Source organism: Chiloscyllium plagiosum, chromosome 35 (genome assembly GCF_004010195.1).
Source record: "Chiloscyllium plagiosum isolate BGI_BamShark_2017 chromosome 35, ASM401019v2, whole genome shotgun sequence".
Taxonomy (NCBI): Eukaryota; Metazoa; Chordata; class Chondrichthyes; order Orectolobiformes; family Hemiscylliidae; genus Chiloscyllium; species Chiloscyllium plagiosum.
The window spans coordinates 32852147-32878283 of NC_057744.1; the positions used below are offsets into that span (position 1 = coordinate 32852147).

Sequence of the window (26137 nt, forward strand, 5' to 3'; positions counted from 1 at the left end):
TTGCTGCAAAGCTCCTTCCCCAGTTCACTCTAAACAGCTATCTTGTTATTCTTTTACTGTTACCCATATTTAAATGTGGTTGTTTCCAACCCAAACTGCTGCTCCTCAAACTGAATGCTAAATCCCACCATGTTATGGTCACTGTGTCCGAGGGGATATTTACTTTGATGTTTATTCAAACAGCTTGATCACAGGTTGCATCCACAGCATCATGTGCTCAGAAACGGTCCCAAATACATTTTGAATTCTTCCTCATGGCTACCTCTACCAATCTAAGTATCTCAATCTACATGAAGATTAAAGTCACTCAGGATTAATGTGCTGTTTTTCCTCTGTCTTCATTATCTCCTGATTTACTCTGTTTCGCTGCATTGCTACTGTTGGGGGCCTATAGACTGCTACCAGTGTCATCTCTCTTTATTTTCTTCACCCATATGGATTTTGCATCTTTCGATTCAAGATCATTTCACCCATTCCAACAATGCTACCCCAACCATCCTTTCCTTCCTGCTTGTTCTCTCAAAAAGTCACATATCTCTGAATATTTAATTCCTGACTTCAATCTCCTTGTAACAATGTCTCTGTAATAGCTGTAAGATCATACCCAGTAAACTGTATTTGTGAAGTTAATTTATCTATCTTGTTCCAAATACTATGCACATTCAAGTAAAAAGTCTTTAAGTTTTGCGTTCTGATGAGGAGACACTAGTTTTGAAATATTGACTGTTTTTCTGTGTACACGCTGCCAGTCCTGCTGGGTTTCTCCATGAATTTCTGTTTTTGTTTCAGATTTCCAGCAGCTGCAGTTCCTTGTTTTATTTTGGCCATTAACTTTTCCCTTTTACCATTTAGTCCCCTACTAGAGGGCATAGGTTTAGGGTGAGAGGGGAAAGATATAAAAGAGACCTAAGGGGCAACTTTTTCACTGAGGGAATGTAATTGTATGAAATGAGCTGCCAGAGGAAGTGGTGGAGGCTGATACAATTGCAACATTTAAAAGGCATTTGGATGGGTCTATGAAAAGGAAGGGTTTGGAGAGATCTGGGCCAGGTGCTGGCAGGTGGGATTAGTTGTGTGATTTTTAACAGTCACCAGGTTATAGTCCAACAGGTTTAATTGGAAGCACTAGCTTTCAGAGCGCTGCTCCTTCAGGTGGTTGTGATGACCAACTGATGAAGGAGCAGCACTCCGAAAGCTAGTGCTTCCAATTCAACCTGTTGGGCTATAACCTAATGTGTGATGTTTAACTTTGTACACCACAGTCCAACACCGGCATCTCCAAATCGGGATTAGATTGGGTTCGGATATCTGGTTGGCATGGACTGAAGGGTCTGTTTCCATGCTGTAAATCTCTATGACTCTACTCTGTTCCACTCTGAATATCATTATCCAAATAGCTGCCCTACAATACTGGCATACCCTTTGTAAGCTGATATTCTCTGCCTGAGGGTGGCACAATAGTTCAGTGGTTAGCCACGCTGATTCACATTGGCAGAGATCTAGATTTGATGCCACCCTCAGGGTGACTGTCTGTGTGTAACCTATACATTCTGTGTGGGTTTCCTCTGGGTGCTCCAGTTTCCTCCCACAACCCAAAGATGTGCAGGTGAGATGGATTGGCCATGGGAATTTGCCCATAGTGCAGAGGGATATGCAGGCTAGGTGGATTGGCCATGGGAAACGCAGGGTTACAGGGCTATGGTAGGGGAGTGGGTCTGGGTGAAATGCTGTTTGGGGTCGGCGTGGACTCAACGGGCCGAATGGCCTCCTTCCACACCCAGGGTTCTATTGTTTATGATTGTTTTTAACAAGTGTGTAAATCACAGCCGGGTTTCTATTCTGCGTAACCACCAGACACACAGCGGTTAGTTGAACAGCTTCTCTCTAACGTGAGCATTTCAGAAGAAATTCATTGGTTGAGGAAACGTCTTTGACGCAGTTGTATTGAACGTATCTCAGTGGCACATCTTCCTGTTTTCAGGTTGGCCTGAGATTAAAGGAATTCGCACGGAGCAGGTAAAGCAGCATGGATTGTTGGGCGTGGGAGGGGTTCGCGATCTTTTTTATTTAGGCGAGTTTGTTTCTGTTTATTTCAAGTATTTACTTTATTCATATTCACCTGCACAAAAGCAGTTGGGTTCGGCACAGCTGCATATGAAATAAACACCCACAACGCTGGGGTTGTTGACGAGATTGCCTCTAAGTTGTTGTAACTTTGATCACCCCTCTCTCTCTCTCCCTCCCCACCCCTGGTCAGTGTTGATGGGCTGTACCACACGCGTCACCAAGTTGTGAAATAACTTAGTGGCCATTTGCCAGCCTGAGCGGGGTCCAGGTGAGGTACGGGTCGCTAGGCGAGAGTCGCGACTCCCAACACTGCACCCCAGTCTCTGGGGCTCGGTCTGAAAGCCCATCCCCGCTCCCCACCTCCCTGAGGCCGATCTGTACCGGGTGGCTGTCTCTCTCTCCCCCTCCCCTCCGGCTCTGCTTAACTTTGTTTGTAATTCATTCCGGAATCAAGATAGCAAATTGTACATTCCGGATGAAGATTGGGCCAAAATTTACAGCCCTGCATTGCTTGCCCTACGCTTTAAATGTGTTAAACTTGTGCTGTGAGACAAACAGAGCAAACTTTTCTTTCAAAGGTGAAATGGAGAGTCTTGGGAGTTTCCAACATTGTCTCTGATTCAGGCAGTGATCGTGCCTGAGAGTTCCTCTTGTACAGAGGTGAGTGTCCAGTACCAGATAACGTTGATCATCTGTCCACGGTTGTAGCTGAGCTGTGAACAAGCTAACATTCAGACATATCGTGAGGCTCCGTTTTGTCAATCAAAGCGCCACTCAGACGCGCGATGTCTGCAACAGCTTTTTATAACTAACTTCCTATTTTCAGTTTATTTTTACATACCTAATCTTAGTCACCATTACATAATGGATCATGACCCAGTTGCTGCATTGGATGATACATGTTCAGAAGATTTCAGTTATTCCAATTTTTAAGGTTTAATGATAGTCTAGTGATTTTATCACAGGACTGTTAATCCTGGAGATCAGAGTTGAAGAGTGGTGCTGGAAGAGTTAAAAATCACACAATACCAGGCTAAAATCCAACAGGTTTATTTGGAAGCACTAGCTTTTGGAATGCTGATCCTTCATGTGGTTGTGTAGTATAAGATTGTAAGACACAGAATTTACAGCAAATGTTTACAGTGTGATGTAACTGAAATTATATATTGAAAAAGACCTGGGTTGTTTAAGTCTCTCCACCTTTTAGAATGACTATGTTGGTTTCAGTTCTTTCATAAGTAAATCTGAACTTTTAAAAAAAAAAATTACATTCTCAAGTGAATTTTTAAAATTGGTGTCATGTCAGCCCAGATAATGCATTGATGGTGTGAGGTGCTCTGTGTGAGGCTGTCTGTGCCACAATGGTCAGACTGATTCTAATGTAAAACACGGATTTATAGAATCTTGGATTCATGCAGTTTTTGAGCAAAATAAAATGTAATTCTGCAAGTACAAATTCACACCACAAATTTGTGAATGTGTGCATGTGAGGGGAGGTGGTGTTTGCGGGGGGGGGTTGGCGGGTGTTGTGTGAGTGTGAGAGTGTATGTGGTGAGCGAATGGGAGAGGATCTGTACGAGTGTCTGTATAGTGTAGTGGGGTCGCCTGTAGTGTGACACGAACCCAACGTCCTGTTTGAGGCCATCTCCATGGGTACTGAACTTGGCTATCAGCCTCTTGGCCACTTTTTGTTGTTGGCTGTCCCAAAGTCCACTTTGGAGGACGGTCACCCAACGGTCTGAAGTCCTGGACAGCTGGAGTGTTCTCCAACTGGGAGGGAACACTCCTGTCTGTTGATTTGTTGTGCAGTGTCCATTCATCCGTTGCCATAGCTTCTGCTTGGTCTCGCCAATGTACCATGCCTCGGGGCATCTTTGCCAGCAGCGTATGAGATAGACAACATTGGCAGAGGCACATGAGTACCTGCCACATACACGGCAGGAGGTGTCCCCATGCATAATCCATGTTGACAGTCTGACACGTCTTGCAACTTCTCCCATGACAAGGTTGAATGGTGTTCTGTGCCTGATTCACACTTTGAAACATACGCTGCTTGCAAAACATCTCATAGGGAGAGAGAAAAATCAAGGAGATTAAGAGCACACTGCTTTTGTGTCACCAATCTGAACATATTTCACAAGAACAGGCTTATAAACCAGAGATGGATAATAAATGCTAGCCCAGCTGGTGAATGAATTTTTTAAAAATTGGATGTTTCATTCTCAGAAATAGAGTATGAACTTCTGTTTGACCGAGGTGACTAATAAGACCACTAAAACAAATCCTATTTCCTTTTTTTAAATATTCATTTCAATCAACATGTTCAGAGACATAAAAATCACCTTCTGGAGCAAGTGGGACTTGAGTGCTGGCCCAGAGGTAGGGACACTGCCGTTTTTATATTATGCAATTTCATTTCTCTCTCTGCTGTGGTCTCCCTTGAATCCATATGAAGCCGAGGGGAAAATGCAGACACAGCCAGAGCACTTCAATATTTAGCTTTCGAATATTTCTTCCTTTTTTTTTGCTTGTTTTTGTTCCGAAACTATTTATGCTGAATGTTTAATTAGAGTCATAGAGATGTATAGCATGGAAACAGACCCTTCGGTCCAACTCGTCCATGCCGACCAGATATCCCAACCTAATCTAATGCCACCTGCCAACATCCGGCCCATATCCCTCCAAGCCCGTTCTATTCATATACCCATCCTGATACCTTTTAAATGTTGCAATTGTACTAGACTCCACCACTTCCTCTGGCAGCTCATTCCATACACACACCACCATCTGCGTGAAAACGTTGCCCCTTAGGTCCCTTTTATATCTTTCCCCTCTCACCCTAAACCTATGCCCTCTAGTTCTGGACTCCCCGACCCCAGGGAAGAGACTTTGTCTATTTATCCTATCCATGCCTCTCATGATTTTATAAACCTCTATAAGGTCACCCCTCAGCCTCCGACGCTCCAGGGAAAACAGCCCCAGCGTATCTCCCTGCCGTTTTCTGGTCAGATACTGTCACAAGACTCGAAGGATCGAACGTTAAATGGGTGACTGTTTCCAAGAAAGAAAATTATACTTCTGTTTGTATAGAGAGAGCCTTTTACAACCTTGGGACAATTTGTGTCTCAGGGGTCAATGAAGTGCATTTTGTTGGCAATATGGCAGCAACTTTGGCACAATAAGGTCCCATAATCAGTGAAAGAGGTAGATACATAGCCAGTTCATTTGATTTTGGTTGTACTGATTGAGGAAGCACTCTTTACTCTCTTCCAATTGTGGCACAGGATCTTTTAAAATCCATCTGAATAGACAGACAGGGCCTCATCCAAAAGTTAGCACTTTTGACAGTGGGATCTGCAATGAAATATCACACTGGGTTTTACTGAAATCTTGGAACATTCTGACAATGTTCCGACGCGTGACCCCTCAAGAGTTGACTCGGGTTTAGCAGAATCCAACATGATCTGCTAAAGTCAGATGTTGCGATGAGCATGAATAATAATGAAATACAATGGTTTAAACAACCTAGCAATGTGTTGTAATATTGTGGTTCCATAAACCTAGATAATCCACACCCTCTTTAAATTGTGAAAATTTTATTCTGCTTTCCAAAGAACCTTAAATGCTTCAAAAATAGGTGTATTAAAAAATAGGGAATGATTAGGGTAAAGGGATGTTGATGGGGCCCATCTCTATGCAGTAGTACTCTGTTACAGACAGATCCGTGGCTCAGCTGCAGGCACTAAGTTGCAAAGCCTCTGCATCGATTAGATCCTCTGTCGATTACCGCTATCTTATCTGGATCAGGCAGCAAGTCTCAGATGGGGTGTCCTACATTGCCAGCCCATGGGGACTGTAACATATGTCCTCTAGTGCAACTGACGATCAAACAGAAATGCCACTCAGCTGTTATAAGCTGAACTACACAGACTTGCGAAACTGGCATGTCTGAAAGGTCAATAACTCTCATGATTAAATGTTTTCTTCCATCATCTACCACATTATCTCCTGAGTGTAAAAGACAAGTCAAGAAACTAGGAGCCAACAGGACAAAATATTTTGGGGAATTCCCTCAGATGATCTTACCTGCTTTATTGCATGATCTCTGCCCCAGTCAAGATTTTGATCAGTGTTTCTCTTTTTGGTAAATAGTGGCAGCTACTGGTGCCAAATAGAACTTTGATTCGTTTTCAGTACTTGCCAAAACCATTAATAGGTGTGGGTAAGCAGGAAGGATGTGCTGAGCAGCTGAGTGTACTTTAACTTCATGTGTGCTGTGTAGTAAATCAGCAAGATTTGTCATGTTCCAGGCCAGTGGAATTCCTTTATTTACCCTTGCACATAGACACATATTTGATTGTGACATTCAAAAAGAGGTCACTGAACATTCACTTCTGCAAAAGTTAAAACTACTTTGTGCTCATTCTCAATCGATTGGAGCTATTCTAGCCTCCTGATTTCTTAATTTGACTAAAACATCCAAGTCAAACTGTTCAGTGAAAGGCACTGGTTGAAGCTAAGGTTGAAAGAGTGGGAACAAGAATATCAGGTAAATCTGAAAGTTTTGAAAATACCAGGTTTTGAATTTAAAACGTGGTGTGAGTGATGAGTTATGGTGATGAGGACCTAGTACTTTTTGTTTGAGACGTTCTGAGAGAACAGTGCAAGAGTAGAGTCTGGTGTCTTAATTTTGCCTCTATTCTGAAACACAAGGACTTCTGTGACCTTCACACACAGGGTTAGACTCGTGCAGTAGCACTGCTGAAGGTTTTTGAGGTCTGGCTGCAGTCAGTGTATTGGTTGTGGCTTCAGAGCGCACACTAAGCTAAGTCCAATACAGAAATTGTCATTCCTTTCCTGCCATCGTAGAAAGCACTGAGGGCAGGACAATAAGAGGGGAGGCAATGGCCTCGTGGTATAATCACTGGACTCTTAATCCAGAGACCCAGGTAATGTTCTGGGGACCCGGGTTCAAATCCTGCCACAGGGAATTTGAATTCAATGAAGATCTGGAATCAGGAGCCGGTGATGACTAGGAATCCATTGTCGATTGTTGGAAAAACCCATCTGGTTCCATAATGTCCTTTAGAGAAGGAAACTGCTGTCTTTACCTGATCTGGCCTACATGTGACTCCATACCCACAGCGATGTGGTTGACTCTTAACTGCCTGCTGATATGGGCAATAAATGCTGGTTATCCAGTGATGCTGTCATCCCATGAATGAGTTTTAAAAAAAAGTTGTCAGAGTGCAGCATCTAGGGGCTGGTGTCAGAGCCAAGCAAAGTTTTGACAACTCTTGCTGCCCAGCATATTTGTATATGATGCATCAGAAAGCTCTGGTGGTTCACTCAGGGAGTCTGAGATATTATGGGAACACCTTTCCATGTAGACTGGAGCTAGGCATAGTGATGGTACAGACAGTAATTACTTTCTGTGTCTCAACCGACCAGGGATCAATCCTCTCTTACTACCTATTTCTGGTGGGTGTTCAAAGGATTTGCAGATTGATGTTCACCAGCTTGGATACTTGATAAAATCTATTTTATTTGGTCCTGACCTGTGACTTGAACCCAGAGCCTCTGGCTCATAGGCAGGGATGTTACCCACTGTGCATGCAACCTTCACGTTATACGGTTATAAAGCTGGAATAGAGACTATCTTATACCAACAGGAAGTGGATAGCTCCCTGTTCTGAACCACTTAATACAGTATAGGCTGTGTAAAAGGCAGTAGAAAAATGTGTAGAACAATTGGATAGAAGAGCCAGTGCTGACTGGCTTTGCTTTTGCGTTGGACGATTTGATGTTTATAGCTGAGGTATTTCAGTGACTTGGAAAGACTGAATAAGATGAGATTTTTATCCTCAAAGCAGAGATACATAAGGAAGAATTAATAGATGTCAAAAATTATAAGGATTTCAATAACTGAGAAACTCTCCTTGTCCAAGATGGTGACTCAGCACAATTGAGAAACAGATGCCTCTTTGTCAGCTGCTTGTTGGGTAGCTGAGAGTTATAAATAGCTACTGAACGGTTACTCACGATGAGCTTTTCTGGAGGGTTGCTAAGTTTCCCTTACCACAAAGTTAGACGCAAAAGTGAGACTCCAGTGCATTAGGTGTCCAAATCAATCATGGCCCAAATAACCAACAATTTGGGGAAATTCAGTGGATTTCATTGCAGCTGCAGGTCAGCATATTGTTGGTACATCTCATTCAGTTTCTTGAACATCAAATGACTAACATGGATACTTACTTATGGCTTGATAGTATCCATTTGTGCCCCTGTAGTATTCAAAATACTGCAATTGATGGAAGGGATATACTCCCAGGGCAGGTCCAGCATTGGATTAGATTAGAGATTAGATTAGATTACTTAGTGTGGAAACAGGCCCTTCAGCCCAACAATTCCACACCGACCCGCCGAAGCGCAACCCACCCAGACCCATTCCCCTAGATTTACCCCTTCACCTAACACTATGGCAAATTTAGCATGGCCAGTTTATCTAACCTGCACATTTTTGGATTGTGGGAGGAAACCCACGCAGACACTGGGAGGATGTGTCACCTGAGGCGGGAATTGAACCCGGGTCTCCGGCGCTGTGAGGCAGCAGTGCTAACCACTGTGCCACCGTACCGTGGTATGGTGTAAATCTGCTTAACTGTTCCATCAAATGCTTCTAGGACACACAACAGCGATTTGATCTGTTGTAAGTTTCCCATTGTACTGATCACATCAAAGAATCCTAGCGCTAGTACAGCTCTCCTTTAGTACCTAATAAAGTGCTCTATATTCTATCGCATCAATATCCTCTCAATGTTGAAGATGTTCTTTCTCCCATCGAGCACTCCTGAAGCCTCTTGGTGTGTAAGCATCAAATTTAAAGCGAGTTTTGCACTCTGGACTTATGTCCAGTGGAAATCAGCCTGAAAACAAGAGGACTGGTGTGAAGTTGTCAGTCAATAATCTTTTAGTCAAAGCTTCTGTGGTTCTTCATTACAGACATGACCATGTTTGGAGAGTGGATCTTCTGACCAGAACTAAGGCGTCAAACACAGGAAATGTCCCAGTCTGCCTTGAGGATTAAACTGGCTGCTGCATTTTAATGTCGTGGCAGAGAGAGAGTGCTCCAGTCATCACCAGATGGCTCGTAAGTGAATCTTGGTAAAATATGCAAATAGATTGAACTATCCATTAGAATCCAACAATGCTAAGGGTGGGCTGAGCTACACATCAACCTTTAGGATAGGAGCTGCATACAAGAGGACCTAAACAGTTCTGTACAGTCTTTATTGAGAAAACTGAAACAATACGTTAGAAGTTGACTTCCTCGGAGTTTCCCAGCTGTTGCAAAACAGACATTTTCTACTCCATTTGCAGGAAACTATTTACACTCATTTTGAGGCAGAGGGGATCTGGGAACAGATTGGACCCTTGTTATACTTTGGCAGGAAGACCATCGCGATCTTTCCTTACCAGGTGATTGGATCCCAATCTGAATCTTTGCAGCAAGTTGCTGGCCTCAGGACAGTTACAAACAAAAAAAACTTGTGCCTTTCAGTTTTAAGATGTTCCAAGGTACGCTGTAGCCATTTAAGTTATAATGCTGTATGTCCACCAGACTGAGTAGCCCATGTGTTCCACCTGAAAAACAATACTTCAGACAGTGCAGCACTCCCTCAATACTATACAGGACTGTTAACCTGGATTTTGGACTAACGTTCTGGAGATGGTCTTAAAACATCAACCTTCTGATTTGGGAAGTGCTACCACTGAGCTCCAGTCTGGTCCCTCCTTGAGCAGGATAAGTGGAAGGCTATGCAGGAAAATAATTGAAACAAATGATTTGTCAAGCAATGTAGGCTGCTGTGCCACCTGAACTGATTCGCAAATTGAGAAAAATGAACTTGTGTATGTGGAGCCAGCTGCTATCGAATAACTGTTATACAATTTCTCTTGGTACTTTTCGAGAAGTCAAGTGGCAAATTCAGCTAGAATTCTCCAGCAATCTTGGATTCCATACATTTGTGTATACACGTACGGAAGCTGTGAATCTGATCAGACCCAATGTGCAGCTTCTGACGAATGGCCATTACGCAGTCTCTGTCCAAGCTCTTGTCTGATTGGCTACTTGGTGAGACTGGGAGGCAAGGAATTCTGTCCCTGCCAGAACCTGTAATTTGAGGAATGGAGAGATGAGCAAACAAGGAGAAAAAAGAAAATCACTAACTAATTTTATTGTCTTGTTTCTTAAAAAAAAACTTCACAGGCTTCTTCAGATGGCTCGTAGACTTTAAGAGGAACAGGAACTCAAGTCCGAACTCCAGGTTGAATCCATGTTCCAGCCCCCAGACGAGTGACAGGACAAAAAGTCCCTGTGGAGATCTAAGATCCTGCAGCACCTCACTGTCCACAACCACCTTGTCATCATGGAAACTTGACAGCAGTGCCCGATGGAGTAAAGAGTATGACGTGTGTGTCTGTCACACTGAGGATGATATAATGTACGTACAGGACCTCGTGTCTTTCTTTGAATTGCATCCTCACAGTCTGCGCTGCTTCCTGCAGTTCAGGGACGCAACTCCAGGGGGTGCTGTCTGCACTGAACTTTGCCAAGCTGTCAGGGAGAGCCATTGCTGGGTGTTGGTCATCACACCCAGCTTTCTTAAGGACCCATGGTGCAGGTACCAGATGCAACAGGCACTGTCTGAATCGCCAATGGCTAATGGACGGATTATTCCTGTCCGCAAGCAACTGGAACGGAAGGATTACCCCCAGGAGCTTCGCTTTATGTTTGGTATTGATGTCAGGCAGGACAAAGAAAATGGATTCCAAAAGATCAAGTGTGCTATAATGCATTGTAAGTACTTTCAGATGCAAATGATGTACAATTGAGACCAGTTAAACATTACAGGTAATTAGTGATTAAATATTTATACCATTGGCCAGGCCATAGATGTTGGAAATAATTACACAATGAAACTTAATGTGGATTAATGTAACATGAACTCGCTTGCAACACAGAGTTCTCATGACTTCTTCCAAATCCCTGCTCAGCCTGATCTGACTCCCTGTTCCTGATTCAATTGTAACACAGTCATGGATCCTGACAAACTGTGATAACAGACTCTCACTATGGAATACCGCTCTGGAATCACACTTTATCATGAACCTACGACAAGACTTGGCTGAAAATTGGATAGGTTTGGCAGCTCAGCATTCCTGGTTATAGGATATTCAGGGGAGAGTGAGGGGACTAGAAGGTGGGGGTGAGAGTTGCATTATTGATCAAGGAATCCATTACAGCAGTGCAAAGAGATGATTTGTTGGAGGATCAACAAATGGGGCTTTCTGGGTGTAAGTTTACAAAATGAAATGCTATTTGGGGTGTACTTTTCGGTCCAAAATTGTCATGGAAAGATCAAAGATTACATTTCAGAGAAGTGAAATATTAGAAGGGCGGTAAGAGAAGATTTTAGCTTGCCAAATATTACTTGGAAGAATTTGTGTGCCAGGAAAAGAGGGATCAAAGCTCTTAAATTGCATTTATGAGAAGCTTTTCAGCAGTATGGAGAAAGCCCAACAAGGGAGAGATCTGGACCTAATATTTTGGAAGTGAGCCCAGGTGCGTGAAAAGCATGTCAATAATGGAGCATTTCCGAGATTTAGATTTAGGGTAGTTATGGAAAAGGATAAGGATGGGTTTGGAATAAAAGCTTTTAAACTGATTAAAGGATAACTCTACTAAGATAAAATACAACCGGGAGCAAATGGACTGGGAGCAGCTACTTGCAGATAAACTGTCAGAACAGGGGGAGGAATTAAAAGGGGGCGAAAGAAATGTTTCGGGCAAATATCTCCCCATAAAGGGACCAAGGCTGGAGAACTAGGATATCGAGGAGCACAAACATTTGGGATAAAGGTAAAAGAGAAGTTTATTGTAGATACCATGGGTTCGGTATGGTAGAAGAGTATTGAAAGTGTTGTGGGGGATACTTAAAATTAGGAAAACTAAGAGCATGGATGAGATTGCATTGGTGTGTAGAATAGTGTTTAAATATATAAAGATCAAGAGAATATCATTGGTTATAATAGACCCCATAGAGTTAGTGTCTGTGGACCTGGAAAATGTGGGTACAGTCCTCAACAAATACTTTTGAGTTGGTCTTGATAGTAGTAAAGGATGATGCAGGAGGATGGATGACTGTGAAATACTAGACTAAAGTAACAGAAGGGTGAGGTAAGGGTGAAATGGAGTTTAGCAACCCTTAAAAGTGGATAAGTCCGCAGGCCTGGATGAGTTTTATGTCAGGCTGTTGAGGAAGGCAGAGGTCTGGGCAGTAATTTCCAAATCCTCTCTGGCCACAGTGAGGTGCCATAAGACTGGAGAACGACTAATGTTGTTCCATTATTAAAAAAGAAAGGATAGACCAGGAAATTACAGGCCTGTCTCATCCAGTGATGGAGACATTATAAACAATTGAGTGACCGATATATCTGCATTCGGAAACACACTGATTAATCAGGGATGGTCACCATGGATTTGTTAAGGGAATATCATGTTTGACTGTTTTGCTGAGGGTAAAGCCTGTATATGGGCACCATGGTGGCTCAGTGGTTAGCATTGCTGCCTCAGCGCCAGGGACCCGGGTTCAATTCCAGCCTCGGGTGACTGTCTGTGTGGAGTTTGCACATTCTCCCCGTGTCTGCATGGGTTTCCTCCGGGTGCTCCAGTTTCTTTCCACAATCCAAAGATGTGCAGGTTTGGTGAATTGGCCATGCTAAGTTGTCCATCGTGTTCAGGGATGTGTTAAGTGTGAATGTAGGGGAATGGATTTGGGTGGGTTGGCGTGAACTTGTTGGGCCGAAGGTCCTGTTTCCACACTGTAGGAATTCTTCTTTAAAATATCATCTGGATGAAGTTTGGCAAGGTTTTTCATGAGGCCCCTAATGACCACGTACTGGTCAAGAAAATAAGAGCCCACAGGATCCAAGGCAATTGGCACATTGAAATCAAAATTGGCCAAGAGACAGGAAGCAGGGTATGATGGTAGAAGGATGCTTCTGTAACACAGTCTGTTTCTACTAGGTTCCCCAGGGCTCAGTGCTGTTTGTGATGCAAATCAAAGATTTGGACTTGACTATAAGGAATATGAAAGGCGGAGCAGAAGCGATGAGTTGAATGGCCTAATTCTGCTCCTATGTCTTATGGCCTGGAGTGTGTTCAAGAAGTTCACGGATAGCATGAAAATTGCTAGGGTCGTAAATGTAGAGGGCCATAGCTGAAAATCGCAGGAGGATATTAATAGACTGGTCAGCTGGGTAAAGAAGGGGTAAATGGTAGGACACTGGAAAGGCACCTTGGTGCACATATCCGCAAATCCTTGAAGGTAGCAGGGCAGGTAGATAAGGTAGTCAAGAAGGCATTTGGGATACTTGCCTTTATTAATCGAGGTATAGAATACAAGAGCAGGGAGGTTATTCTGCAACTGGATTACAACAGTGGTTTACCACAACTGTGTTACTAAATGCAGTTCTGTTCACCATGTTATAGGAAGGATGTGATTGCACTAGTGTGCAGCACAATTTATCAGGATGCTCCCTGAGCTATGAGGAAAGATTGGATAGGCTGGAGCTGTTTTCCTTGGGGCAGCAAAGTTTGAGAGGGAGCCTGACAGAGCCATATAATATTGAGAGACACAGGCTGGATAGGACAGCGCCTTTTCCATTAGTAAAGGGGGTCATTAACCAGGGAGCATACATTTGTAAGGTAGGTGACAGAAGGCTGAGAGGAGAGCTGAAAAGTTTTTCAGCAGAGGTGGTGAGAGTCTGGAATTCACTGCCTGAAAAGGGTGGTTGAGTCAAAAACTCTTTTAACATTTAAGCAGTATTTAAGTACTAACTTGCTTTGACATAGACTCCAGGGTTGTGGGCTATGACCTGAGAAAATGGGATTAGTGTAATCAGATCTTTGATAGCCATGGGCATAATAGGTGGCCAATTGATCAGAGATGACGAGCTCTATAGATCTGATGAGCAATGTAGAGGAGAGCGGAAGGAGTAGTTAACCTAAGCACGATTGGCTGACAATGTCACTGAAAGGTTACAGACGAGCTCCAGTATATGATTGCAGATGGAGCAAGAGACACAAGTGTGGCATATCATGACAGATCTAATGGGAGTAGCTACAAACAGAGCTGTGTATACAATCTTCTGCATCCCATTGTGAAAAGATCTTTGAGAACAATGTGAATTCACCACAATAATGTCAAAATGGGAAACTACAGTTTTAAGGTGATGCACCAGATTCTATGCTTATTGTAAGTGTAACAGAAAAGCTGATATGATATGAATTATATTGTTATTGGCATGTATACGTAAGATCCCAGGATACCCCATGACTCACGATCAGTGCGCAGAACAATGTATCATTCTGCAGGAAGATAATGTTTCACTGGTGAAAGGAACAAAAACAAGAAGGTATTGATTTAAAGTGATGTGTAAAAGAAGCAAGTGTAATGGAATGCACTGCCTGGAAATATGGTGGCTGCAGATTCAGTCAAGGCATTCAAGAGACCATTGAATGACTATTTGGATAGAAAGTGTGTGTAAGTGTATGGCGGAAAATGTAGGAGGTTGGCACTAGGCATTGGAGGTGATCTTTCAAGAATCACTGGAGTTGGGGAGGATCACAAAGGACTGGAAAATGGCTAATGTAACACCCCAGTTTAAGAAGGGAGGGAAGCAGGAGATAGGAAATCTTAGGGCAGTTCGCCTGACCTTGGTCATTGGTAAGATTTTTAGAGTCCGTTAATATTGATGAGTTTGCAATGTGCTTTGGAATTGCATGATAAAATATGGCTGAGTCAGCACCGTTTCATCAAGGGGAAATCACGGCTGACAAATCTGTTAGAATTCCTTGGTGTTGAGCAAGTTAGACAGGGACAGCCAATGACATGATCTGTTTAGATTTCCAGAAGGCCGTTGACCAAGTGCTGCACAGGAGGTTGCTAAATAAGATAAAAGCCGACGGTGTTGGGGGCAAGGTACTGCCATGGTTAGAGGGTTGGCTGACTAACAGAAGGCAGAGACTAGGGATAAAGGGGTCTTTTTCAGGATGGCATCTAGTGATCATGGAGGTCAGCTGGAGTCAGTGTTGGGACCACAACTGTTCCAGTTATACATTAACGATCTGGACAAAGGAACTGACGGCATTGTTGCTAAGTTTGCCGATTGCACAGTGAAAGATGTTAAGAAAGCAGGGAGGCTGCAGAACAACTTGGATAAGCTGGGAGAGTGGGCAAAGAAGTGGCAGCTGGAATACAATGTGAAAAGGTGTAGGGTTATGCACTTTGGTAAGAAGAATAGAGGCATAAACTATTTTATAAACAGAGAAATACTTCAGAAATCTGAAGTACAAAGGGACTTGGGAGTCCTAGTTCAGAGTTCTCAAGGTTAACATGCAGGTTCAGTTGGCAGTTAGGAAGGCAAATGCAACGTTAGCATTCATTTCAAGAGGGCTAAAATACAAGAGCAGAGATGTACTGCTGAGGCTGTATAAGGTTCTGGTCAGACCACATTTGGAATATTGTGAGCAGTTTTAGACCCCATTATCTAAGGAAGGATGTGTTGATGTTGAGGGGAGTCCAGTGGAGACTTACAAGAATAATCCCAGAGAAGAAGGAATTATCAAATGAGTGATTAGATTAGATTCCCTACAGTGTGGAAATATGCCCTTCGGCCCAACAAGTCCACACTGACCTACCGAAGAGTAACCCACCCAGACCCATTTCCCTCTGACTAATGCACCTAACACTAGGAGCAAATTTGCATAGCCAATTCACCTGACCTGCACATCTTTGGACTGTGGAAGGAAACCCATGTAGACATGGGGAGAATGTGCTGAAAAATGTGTTGCTGGAAAAACGCAGCAGGTCAGGCAGCATCCAAGGAGCAGGAGAATCGACGTTTCGGGCATAAGCCCTTCATCAGGCTTATGCCCAAAACGTTGATTCTCCTGCTCCTTGGGTGCTGCCTGACCTGCGATTTTCCAGCAACACATTTTTCAGCTCTGATCTCCAGCATCTGCAGTCCTCACTTTCTCCATGGGGAGAATGTGCAAACTCTACACAGAAAGTCACCCAAGGCTGGAATTGAAACTGTCCCTGGCACTGAGCCGCAGTGCTAACCACTGAGCCATCATGCCGCCCCAAACCGGTTGAGGACTCTGGGTCTGTATTCAATGGAGTGTAGAAGGATGAGGGGGAACCTCATTGAAACTTACAAAATACTGAGAGGCTGGATAGAGTGGACATGGAGAAGATGTTTCCACTAATAGGAGAGTCTAGGACCCAAGGGTACAGCCTGAGAGTGAAGGGACAGCATTTTAGAACTTAGATGAGGAGCAATCTCTTCAGCTAGAGGATGGTGATTCTGTGGAACTTATTGCCACATAAGGCTGTGGAGGTCATGTCATTCAGTGTATTCAAAACATAAATAGGTTCTTGATTGGTCAGGGGATCAAAGGCTATGGAGAGATAGGTTTCTCAACCCCATTTTGCTCTATCAGCCATGATCAAATGGCAGAGCAGACTCAATGGCCCGAATAGCCTAATTCTACTCCTGTATCTTCTGTTCTTGGAGGTAATGATGCTCCTATGAAGAACTAGTGCAGGCACGATTGACCAAATGCTCTCCTTCTGCGTTGCAGAAATTCTGTGATTGTTATTCTTCTAAATCCTGTCTTGACCAAGTGATGCTACAAGAAGGTCTATCTATTTCCCCTGAGTCCCAGCTGTAAGAGCCTCTTCTACCCAACCTTTGCTGACTTTCACATTGCAATTGAATTCCAAACCTGTTTTTTTTTTTGGTCTTTGGCCACATGTCCATGCCCTCCAACTCTAATCCCCTGAAGCATTTTAGTTTCAGTAGGTAGCAGTATTGTCGGTCAACTCTTTACCCACTGCATCAACCCTTCGAAACCTTCAGCTTTCAACCAAGCTTTGCATCAACTCTCCTAATTGCTCTGTAGTTCATCTCTGAAGCACCTTGTCATGTTGAACCAAAGGCAGGTTATAAAACTAGATGTAGAGAGCCCACACACCTGAATTATACTTGTGTTCCAGCAACCTAATGTCGGCAGTATTTTACCTGCCATGAATTCTACCAGCCAGCAGGCCATGGTTACCTCGAACACAACATGGAAACTGATTTCTGTCTCTTTATGCTTCCAGATCTCGAGGAACTCAGTCGGAAGGAGAGTGAGTACATTCCCAGTTCACAGGACGACCCAGAGTTCAACATGGACACTGCCAGTGAAACACTGGACTCAAGTGGGAATTGTTGAGTGACTAAAGGACAATGCTTGCTGAAGTCTGCTATCAAGGAGATGGGATATTGAAAATGGAGTTATTTTTAATTTTTCCAATACTTGGGGGGCGAGCTTGAAAACTGTTTGTTTATGTAGGGGTTTACGTAACTGTCTGTTTTTGTTCTTACATGTGCGTCTCTGTCTTTATCTGTAATTGGTGTGATGTGTGAGTTTGCAGTGTTGTTTCCCCTTTTACTTTCCCGGTGGTGGAAATCTATTCCCAGTCGAGGGATGAAAACTGACGTTAAACTGACATGGTTCAATGCTTGGCTTACTGCTGAGGTTTGGCTCTAAGTGGCATTGAGTTCAGGTAATTAACAGTGGTGAACCTAGGAGATGGGGGTTATTGCAATGTGTTGTGGTGAGCTTTTCCTTGTAGTTGGCACTGATGGGAGAATATGATGGCGAGTCTTTATAATTTGTTGCGAGTGATGCATAAATGTGTTCCTCTGAGACAGGCAAGAAGGGGTAAGATAAAGGAACCTTGGATGACGAGAGCGAAGGAGCTTCTCGTCAAAAGAAAGATGGCAGCTTACGTAAGGTGGAGGAAGCAAGGGTCTTGCTCAGCTCTAGAGGATTACAGGCAGGCGAGGAAGGAGCTCAAAAATGGTCTGAGGAGAGCCAGGAGGGGGCACGAAAAGGTTTGGCAGGAAGGATTAGGGAGAATCCAAAGGCATTTTACACGTATGTGAGGAATAAGAGAATGATCAAAGAAAGAGTAGGGCCGATCAGGGATAGCATAGGGAACTTGTGTATAGAGTCTGAGGAGGTGGGGAAGCTCTAAATGAGTTTTTTGCCTCTGTCTTTACTAAAGAAAAGGACCTTGTAGTGAATGAAACCATTGAGCAGGTAAGCATGCTGGATAGAGATTGAGGAAGCTGATATGCTGAAAATTTTGACAAACATTAAGATTGACAAGTCGCCAGGGCCAGACCAGATTTGTCCTCGGCTGCTTTGGAAAGCGAGAAATGTGATTACTTCGCTGCTTGCAAAGATCTTTGCATCCTCGCTGTCCACCGGAGTCGTACCTGAGGACTGGAGGGAGGCAAATGTAATTCCTCGCTTGAAGAAAGGAAATAGGGAAATCCCTGGCAATTACAGACCAGTCAGTCTCATGTCTGTCATCTGCAAGGTGTTAGGATTCTGAGCGATAGAATTTATGACCATCTGGAAGAGCATGGCTTGATTTAAATGCAGTCAGCACAGCTTTGTGAGGGGCAGGTCATGCCTCACAAATCTTATTGAGTTCTTTGAGGATGTTACTAGACAAGTTGATGAGGGTCGAGTGGTGGATGTGGTGTATATGGACTTCAACAAGGCATTTGATAAGGTTCCCCATGGTAGGCCCGTTCAGAAGGTAAGGAGGAATGGGATACAGGGACATTTAGCTGTCTGGATACAGAATTGGCTTGTCGACAAAAGACAGCGAGTGGTAGTGGAAGGAAAGTATTCTGCATGGAGGTGAGTGGTGTTCCACAGGGCTCTGTTCTTGGGCCTCTACTCTTTGTAATTTTTATTAATGACTTGGATGAGGAGATTGAAGGATGGGTTAGCAAGTTTGCAGACGACACAAAGGTTGGAGGTGTCATTGACAGTATAGAGGACTGTTGTAGGCTGCAGCGTGACATTGACAGGATGCAGAAATGTCTGAGAGGTGGCAGATGGAGTTCAACATGGATAAATGCGAAGTGATGCATTTTGGAAGGTCGAACTTGAAAGTTGAGTACAGGATTAAGGATAGGATTCTTGGCAGTGTGGAGGAACAGAGGGATCTTGGTGTGCAGGTACATAGATCCCTTAAAATGGCCACCCAAGTGGACAGGTTTGTTAAGAAAGCATATGGTGTTTTGGCTTTCATTAACAGGAGGATTGAGTTTAAGAGCCGTGAGATCTTGTTGCAGCTCTACAAAACTTTGGTTAGATCGCACTTGGAATACTGTGTCCAGTTCTGGTCGCCCTATTATAGGAAAGATGTGGATGCTTTGGAGAGGGGGTTCAGAGGAGGTTTACCAACATGCTGCCTGGAATGAAGGGCTTATTTTACGAAGAGAGGTTGACTGAGCTCGGACTTTTTTCATTGGAAAAAAGAAGGAAGAGAGGGGACCTAACTGAGATAATGAGAGGCATAGATAGAATTGATAGCCAGAGACTTTTTCCCAGGGCAGAAATTGTTAACACGAGGGTTCATAGTTTTAAGCTGTTTGGTGGAAAGTATAGAGGGGATGTCAGAGGCGGATTCTTTAAGCAGAGAGTTATGAGAGCGTGGAATGCGTTGCCAGCAGCAGTTGTGGAAGTGAGGTCATTGGGGATATTTAAGAGACTGCTGGACATGCATATGGTCACAGAAATTTGAGGGTTCGTACATTAGGTTTACCTTACATGAGGAGCTGAAGGGCCTGTTCTGTGCTGTACTGTTCTGGGAATAAACAGTTGTCAGAACAATTGTCTGTGCTGGGACAGAATGTCTGAGCACTGACTGGGGACAAAATGAGGTTTACTCTGACCTATTCTCAGTCCCTGTGTATGAAAAGCGCCACCATATTACATTTGTGTAAAATATTCTACTTCCCTGCTCTCTGAACAAATAGATTGGAAAACCAAAAGAACTGGCTGATCTTATCTCTGCCTCAATTCCACTTTCCCCCTGCTCTCCATGACCCTTTGACATGTTATTGATGAAAAATCTGTCTATCTCCTTAAATTTACTCAACATCCTAGTATCCACCACATTCTGGGGTAGTGAATCCCAAAGATTATTGACCTTTGAGAGAAGTAATTTCTCCTCATCTCTGTTTTAAATCTGCTTCCCACTTATCCTAAAACTATGTTCTCTCATTGTAGATTGCCCAACATGTCTCCTTTGACAATCCTCTTTAATATCTCATAAACTTCATTTAGGTTTCCTCTCATTCTTCTAAACTCCAGAGAGTATAAATCTAAATTGATCATTGTTTTCATAATACGAACCTTTTATCTTTGAAATCAATCTAATGAACCTCCCATGAATTGTCTCCAATGAAACTGCATCCCTGCTCAAGGGAATGAAAATCATAGGGTTTGCTCCAGTTATAGTTTCACCTCATGGCTTGTATGGTTGCAGCTGCACTTGCCTTTTCAGCCCATCTCTTCCTTTACCAATAAATACCAAAATTTCCACTTGCCTTTCTTATTACCTGCTCTAACTGCATATTCATGCATGAGGACACCCTTATCCCTCTGTCTCAATAATCAGTTGCTTTTCTACTCCTCTAACCAAAATGGATCATTTCACATTTACCCAGGTTAAACTTCATCTGCCACATTTTGGCCCACTCACTGAACTTATCCAAATCCACTTGCAAATTTCTTACTACTTCATTGCAATGAACTTTTTCATCTATTTTAGTGTCATCTGCAAATTTGGATATTGTACTTTCTATCCCTGTATCCAAGTCATTATCATGGATTATAAATAGTTGAGGCTCAAGGAGTGAACCCTATGGCACCCCACTAGTTACATTTTGCCAACTAGAAAAAGACCCATTTTTCTCAACACTCTGCTTTCAGATGGTTAGCCAAAGAGGTAGACTTTTGTCTTTGCCATTGAATGCTTCCAATGTACCTGAACTCTGGTCTTGGACAGAATTTGCTGAAACCTGGAGATGAAAACACACTGCATACCTGTCAGCATTTGTTGGAAAAATAAATGAATTATTTTGTCTGTGTTGAATTTCTCTTCATTGCCTTTCTCCATCCTACCAGTCTACTTTTAGCTTCATTTTGGTACTTAAGTTCAAATTTATTGTGTAACCCAATGTAAGACCCAACCTACACTGGACGTTAACATTCCAAGAGGTATCTAACATTCATTTCTCAACCAGCATCTGGAAATGAAATTGGTCATTTATCTGCCCATCTACAGAACTTCTCAGTCACGCTTTAGTTGCTTGCCATCTCAACTTTTCTAATGCTTTTTTGGCCAATACACGATCTGTAAGTTTGACTTCCACTAAATCTCTTGTCTCCTTAATTGGATCAACTGCAGTTAATTGATCATTGTGTTCACTGACATTCATTGTTTTTCCCATTCAGAATCCTTGGTTTCAAATCTTTCCACTGATCTCACTGCTCCCTTTCTGTCTAACCAGCTCCAGACCTACAACCATTCAAGATGGCACAGCAATTATGTCGTGTTACGCATTCCGTTTTTTACTTTGTCCAATTGGTAGCTGTGCATTAAGCTCTTAGTCCCTCCTTACCATCTTTGTGTATATTTCTCTGCTCCTTTTCATCTTGTCCTTAAATGTGCTAACTTTCCATTGCATATCCCTAATATTTCACACTCTGGCTCAGTGTCAAATTTCTGTGAAGCATGTTGGACTTTTGTTTTGAAGACGCTGTATACCATCTGTTTTCACTACCACACCTGAGTGCTGTGTATGTAATATTAAGTCTTTTCATCAGTCTACGTTGCTTCATAAATACACTTTGGTTTTTGCTGACTTGGATTCTGATATCCTGTTTTCCTGAGAACTCTCCACTACTGTCATCAAGTAACAGTATGGTTTTACAGGTGACCTCCAAATGCTTTCAGTATTTGCTATTGTGAGCAGGTTATTTAAGGAGAGGCAGTTCAGAGAAGGTTCACTGGGATTGCTTTATGAGCAAAGACTGAACAGGTTTCTACTCTACACACTGAAATTTAGAAGAATGAGATGATCTCATTGAAACATATAAGATTCTTAAGGGGCTTGACTAGGTAAATACTGAGAGGATGTTTCCCCTCTAAGACTAGAGGATATATTTGCAGAGTAAAGGGGTGCCATGTTTTGCTATAACTATCAGGAGTCATTGTCAGATCACAGCTGGAGCAGTCTTGGTCTCTATATCTAGGTACAGGTGTACTTGTGTCAGAGATAGTATAGCAGACATTGAGAAGATGGATTGCACCATGTGGAGAGATTGATTAGAGTAGTCTCAGGTTTAGAGGAATGAGAAGAGACCTTTTTGCATCATATGAGATACTAAGAAAGCTTGACATTTAGCACCAAGGACCACAGTCTTAATATTAGCAGATCAGTTAGGACTGCTGGCACAAGATACTTTCTCAGAGTTCGGAATCTGTTTGAACTCTGCACCTTCAGAGAGCTGTGAATACTCCGTCAAGAAGGTCAGGTAGGGAAATGGAGTTGAAGTAGACGATCAATCTGATATTATTAAATCCGGGATCAGTCTTGTAGGATTGAATTGGAAACTGAATTGATTTCTTGATTATTTTTATGTAAATATCTCGGCCGTTAGCTCATTAAATGGCAGAACTTGCTCAAGGACATGTCTGGCCTACTATATAATTAGAGTCAAGAGAGTAGTACTGGAAAAGCGCAGCAGGTCAGGCAGCATCTGAGGAGCAGGAGAATCAACATTTCTGGCATAAGCCCTTCATCAGGAATGAGGCTTGTGGGTCGGGGCAGGAGGAGGTGGGGTTCGGGGGAAAGTAGCTGGGGAAGTGATAGGTAGATGAAGGTGAGGGAGAAGGTGATGGGTCAGAGGGGGGAGTGATGGGCAAGTCCAGAAGGCGGTGCCGAGTTGGAGGCTTGGGACTGGGATAATGAGGGGAGGGGAATGAGGAAGCTGTTGAAATCCACATTTATCCCGTGTGATTGCAGAGTCCCAAGGCAGAATATGAGGTGTTCTTCCTTCAGGCGTCGGGTGGTAACATTTTGGCAGTGGAGGAGGCCCAGAACCTTCATGTCCTTGACGGAGTGGGAGGTGGGGTTGGTGGGTGCGGGTGTCCCAGAGATGTTCTCTGAAATGATCTGCAAGAAGGCATCCTGTCTCCCTGATGTAGAGGAGACCACACTGGGTACGACGGATGCAGTAGATGACACTGGTATAGGTGCGGGTAAATTTCTGATGGATGTGGAAGGATCCCTTGGGGCCTTTTACAGAGGTGAGGGGAGTGGTGTGGGCGCAGGTTTTGAACTTCCTGTGGTGGCACCCCAGGAATGGGGTGTGGGCCTGACGAGGGAGTCACAAATGGAATGGTCTGTCCGGAACTCTGATAGGGGTGGGAAGGGGATTACGTCTCTGGTGGTGGGGTTCATTTGGAGGTGGAGGAAGTGGCAGAGGATGATGCGTTGTATGCGAAGGATGGTCGGGTGGAAGGTGAGGACCAAGGGGGTTCTGTTTTTGTTGCGTGGGGAGGGGTGGGGTTCAAGATCGGTGGTGCGTGGAGGAGATGCGCTGGAGGGCAACATCAACCACATGGGAAGGGAAGTTCCGATCATGGAAGGAGGAGGCCATCTTTGAGGTTGAATTTGTCACCTTGGGAACAGATGCGGTGGAGGTGGAGGAATCAGGAATAAGGGATGGCATTTTTACAGGAGGTAAGGTGGAAGGAGGTGTCGTCTTGGTAGCTGTGGGAGTCAGTGGGCTTGTAGTATATGTCTGTGGTTAGTCGTTTGCCAGAGATGGTGATGGAGAGGTCCAGGAATGGGAGAGAAGTTTGAGGGAGTCCTCTCTCCTGCTGTATAATTAGTCTACATTGAAGGTTGGTATAGAATCTGGTATTAGTGATGGGGACAGCTTCTGGATCTGCACCAATTTCCTCAATGGTTTTTAGAGGTAATGTCAAATAACTCCAGAGAGGTCTGAGTCTTGTCACCAATTCACCTTTTATTTCCACATGGAGAGTCCTTGACCCTGATCCAGCTCACAGTGAACAGAACCTGACACTCCTGGGTTTTTTTTACTTTTCATATCATTTAGTAACTTGAGAAAACTTAACAAATTGTGAAAGAAAGGTGGTGGTTACATCTGGGACTATTATATCTATACCTTTTGTAGCTTGGCCCATTCTTGTGTGAAGAATGGTGTATATTATCTTCATGACATTTTATAATGTACAGATCCACTGCTGTACAAACTCATGCACCAGCAATACTTCAGTCGTTACTTTGTTCTCCTGAAGCTAGGATCACTCCTGTTTACTTTTTTTTCGCCTAACTGTGGTAGTGCTTATTTCTTCGCCCAGCACCCATGTTGGGTGTGTGTGTAGGTGTGAGATACAGTGAAAGACACAAGGTGCGCAAATCTTTATTCAATTTCCACCACTAGGAAGAAAGGAAACACCCGAGTGGCCAGTAACAAGCAGTGCCCTTCACATCAAAGGGCAATGCTGTGTGATCAAACAGTGAAGGAGAGGGCAGGGATTAAATCAAAATGTAATTTGGGGGAAAAAATACCCTCCACTCCCTGCAGTGCCCACCTCTCCCTGAACAACTCCAGGGTGTTGGTGGAGACCGCGTGCTCCTTCTCCGAGGACACCCGGGCTCTAACGTAACCGCGGAAGAGGGTTACTCCGGTTATTTTTTCTGGGTTTTTTTTTCTTTTTTTTAAGGGCAATGCTGTGTGATCAAACAGTGAAGGGGAGAATCCTTTTTAATTCTTTTCCACACTACCACCTAACTGCGGTAGTGCTTATTTTTTTGTTCCCCAGCACCCATGGTGTGTGTGTGCAGGTGAGAGACACAAGGTGTACGAATCTTTATTCGATTTCCACCACCAGGAAGATAGGAAAACACCTGAGTGGCCAGTGACAAGCAGTGCCCTTCACATCGAAGGGCAATGCTGTGTGATCAAACAGTGAAGGGGAGGGCAGGGATTAAATCAAAATAGAGTTGGAGGGAGAAATGATGCACTCTACTCCCTGCATTGCCCACCTCTCCCTGAACAACTGCAGGGTGTTGGTGGACACCGCGTGCTCCTTCTCCAGGGACACCCGGGCTCTAACGTAACCGCGGAAGAGGGTCAGTCTGGTTTGTATGTCAGCGAGGGCTCCCTGATTGGACCAGGTTAACAGCCCCAATCAGGGAACCCCTACTCTGTGATGTCCATCTGGCTGAGCTCATTGCCATCGCTGCAGTACGTGCATTGACTTTACACCATTTTCAGTTGTATAAAGGGAACTGGCAGAATCAGGGTAAGCCTACTATATCTCATCAGGGCTCTTCCATTAGTAAAGCACAGCCAGGAAACAGTTGTACCGACCTCCAGCCGTCAGGGGGCAGCGTCCAGGAAGAGTTGAGAGTTGGTGCCTGTAGTCCATCTTTCAGCAACGAGTACTTGGTTTCAATAAGCTCCCTGCTGATTGGCTGGGGCTGAGTAAAGCTATCCCCTATTCACCTACTCCGTTAAGGCTCCCGCTGATTGGTGGACCGGGTGCGGGTTTGAAAATGGCAGAACAGCAGAGCGAGCTGGCGCCGGCTCCCGATGAGAAGAAGCGGAAACTCTGCCAAAGCGGGCCCGAGGCGGCGGACTCCCCGGGCTCCGAAAGAAGTGACTTCAACCTGGAGAGTTTCCGTTTGGAGAAAATCCTACGGGAGAGCGCGCGGGACAAACTAGTCTTCATTCACGGCAAGGTGAGAGGGGGCGAGGGTCACCGGGAGGGCGGGGCCTGTGTGTTCGCGGTGGAGGGGCGGGGTCAGCGTGGAGGGGTGGGCGTTACGGCAGGGGGCGGGGTCAGCGTGAAGCGGGCGTGCGTTACAGCAGGGGGCGGGGTCAGTGTGGAGGGGGTGGGCGTTACGGCAGGGGGTGGGGTCAGTGTGGAGGGAGTGGGTCACTGAGGGGTGGGGATGGAGGGAAGGTGGCTGTAAGCTGCTGCCTTGAATCACTGCGGTCCATGTCATAGGGATGTACAGCATGGAAACAGACCCTTCGGTC

The 26137-nt window shown here is 44.1% G+C and overlaps 2 protein-coding genes across 4 annotated transcripts in view; both read left to right on the plus strand.

Annotated features, from left to right (window-relative positions):
• The first annotated feature begins 1783 nt into the window (after nucleotides 1-1783).
• On the plus strand, nucleotides 1784-17930 carry LOC122540745 (toll-interleukin 1 receptor (TIR) domain containing adaptor protein). Of its 3 annotated transcripts, none has more exons than XM_043676900.1 (5): nucleotides 1785-2016; nucleotides 2646-2727; nucleotides 9070-9217; nucleotides 10337-10927; nucleotides 17301-17930. In XM_043676900.1, exons 3-5 carry the CDS (start codon nucleotides 9211-9213, stop codon nucleotides 17411-17413), a joined length of 711 nt encoding a protein of 236 aa, XP_043532835.1. In that variant the 5' UTR covers nucleotides 1785-2016; nucleotides 2646-2727; nucleotides 9070-9210; the 3' UTR covers nucleotides 17414-17930. The 3 variants fall into 3 exon arrangements, with proteins under 3 accessions (XP_043532837.1, XP_043532835.1, XP_043532836.1); XM_043676901.1 differs by lacking the exon at nucleotides 1785-2016 and adding an exon at nucleotides 4395-4446 and having other exon boundaries at nucleotides 2028-2727; XM_043676902.1 differs by lacking the exon at nucleotides 2646-2727 and having other exon boundaries at nucleotides 1784-2016.
• Nucleotides 17931-25622: 7692 nt separating this feature from the next.
• Nucleotides 25623-26137, plus strand: part of dcps (decapping enzyme, scavenger) — a 52326-nt gene continuing 51811 nt past the window's right edge. Inside the window, exon 1 of the mRNA XM_043676904.1 lies at nucleotides 25623-25836. Within this exon, the coding sequence (XP_043532839.1) occupies nucleotides 25651-25836 (186 nt within the window). The 5' untranslated portion in view covers nucleotides 25623-25650. The remainder of the gene's footprint in view (nucleotides 25837-26137) is intronic.

Bases quoted from the DNA above. Each gene is read 5' to 3' on its own strand.
- LOC122540745 (XM_043676902.1), top strand. The intron at 10,928-17,300 runs GTAAGTACTTTC...TTATGCTTCCAG, and splicing joins CAAGTGTGCTATAATGCATT to ATCTCGAGGAACTCAGTCGG.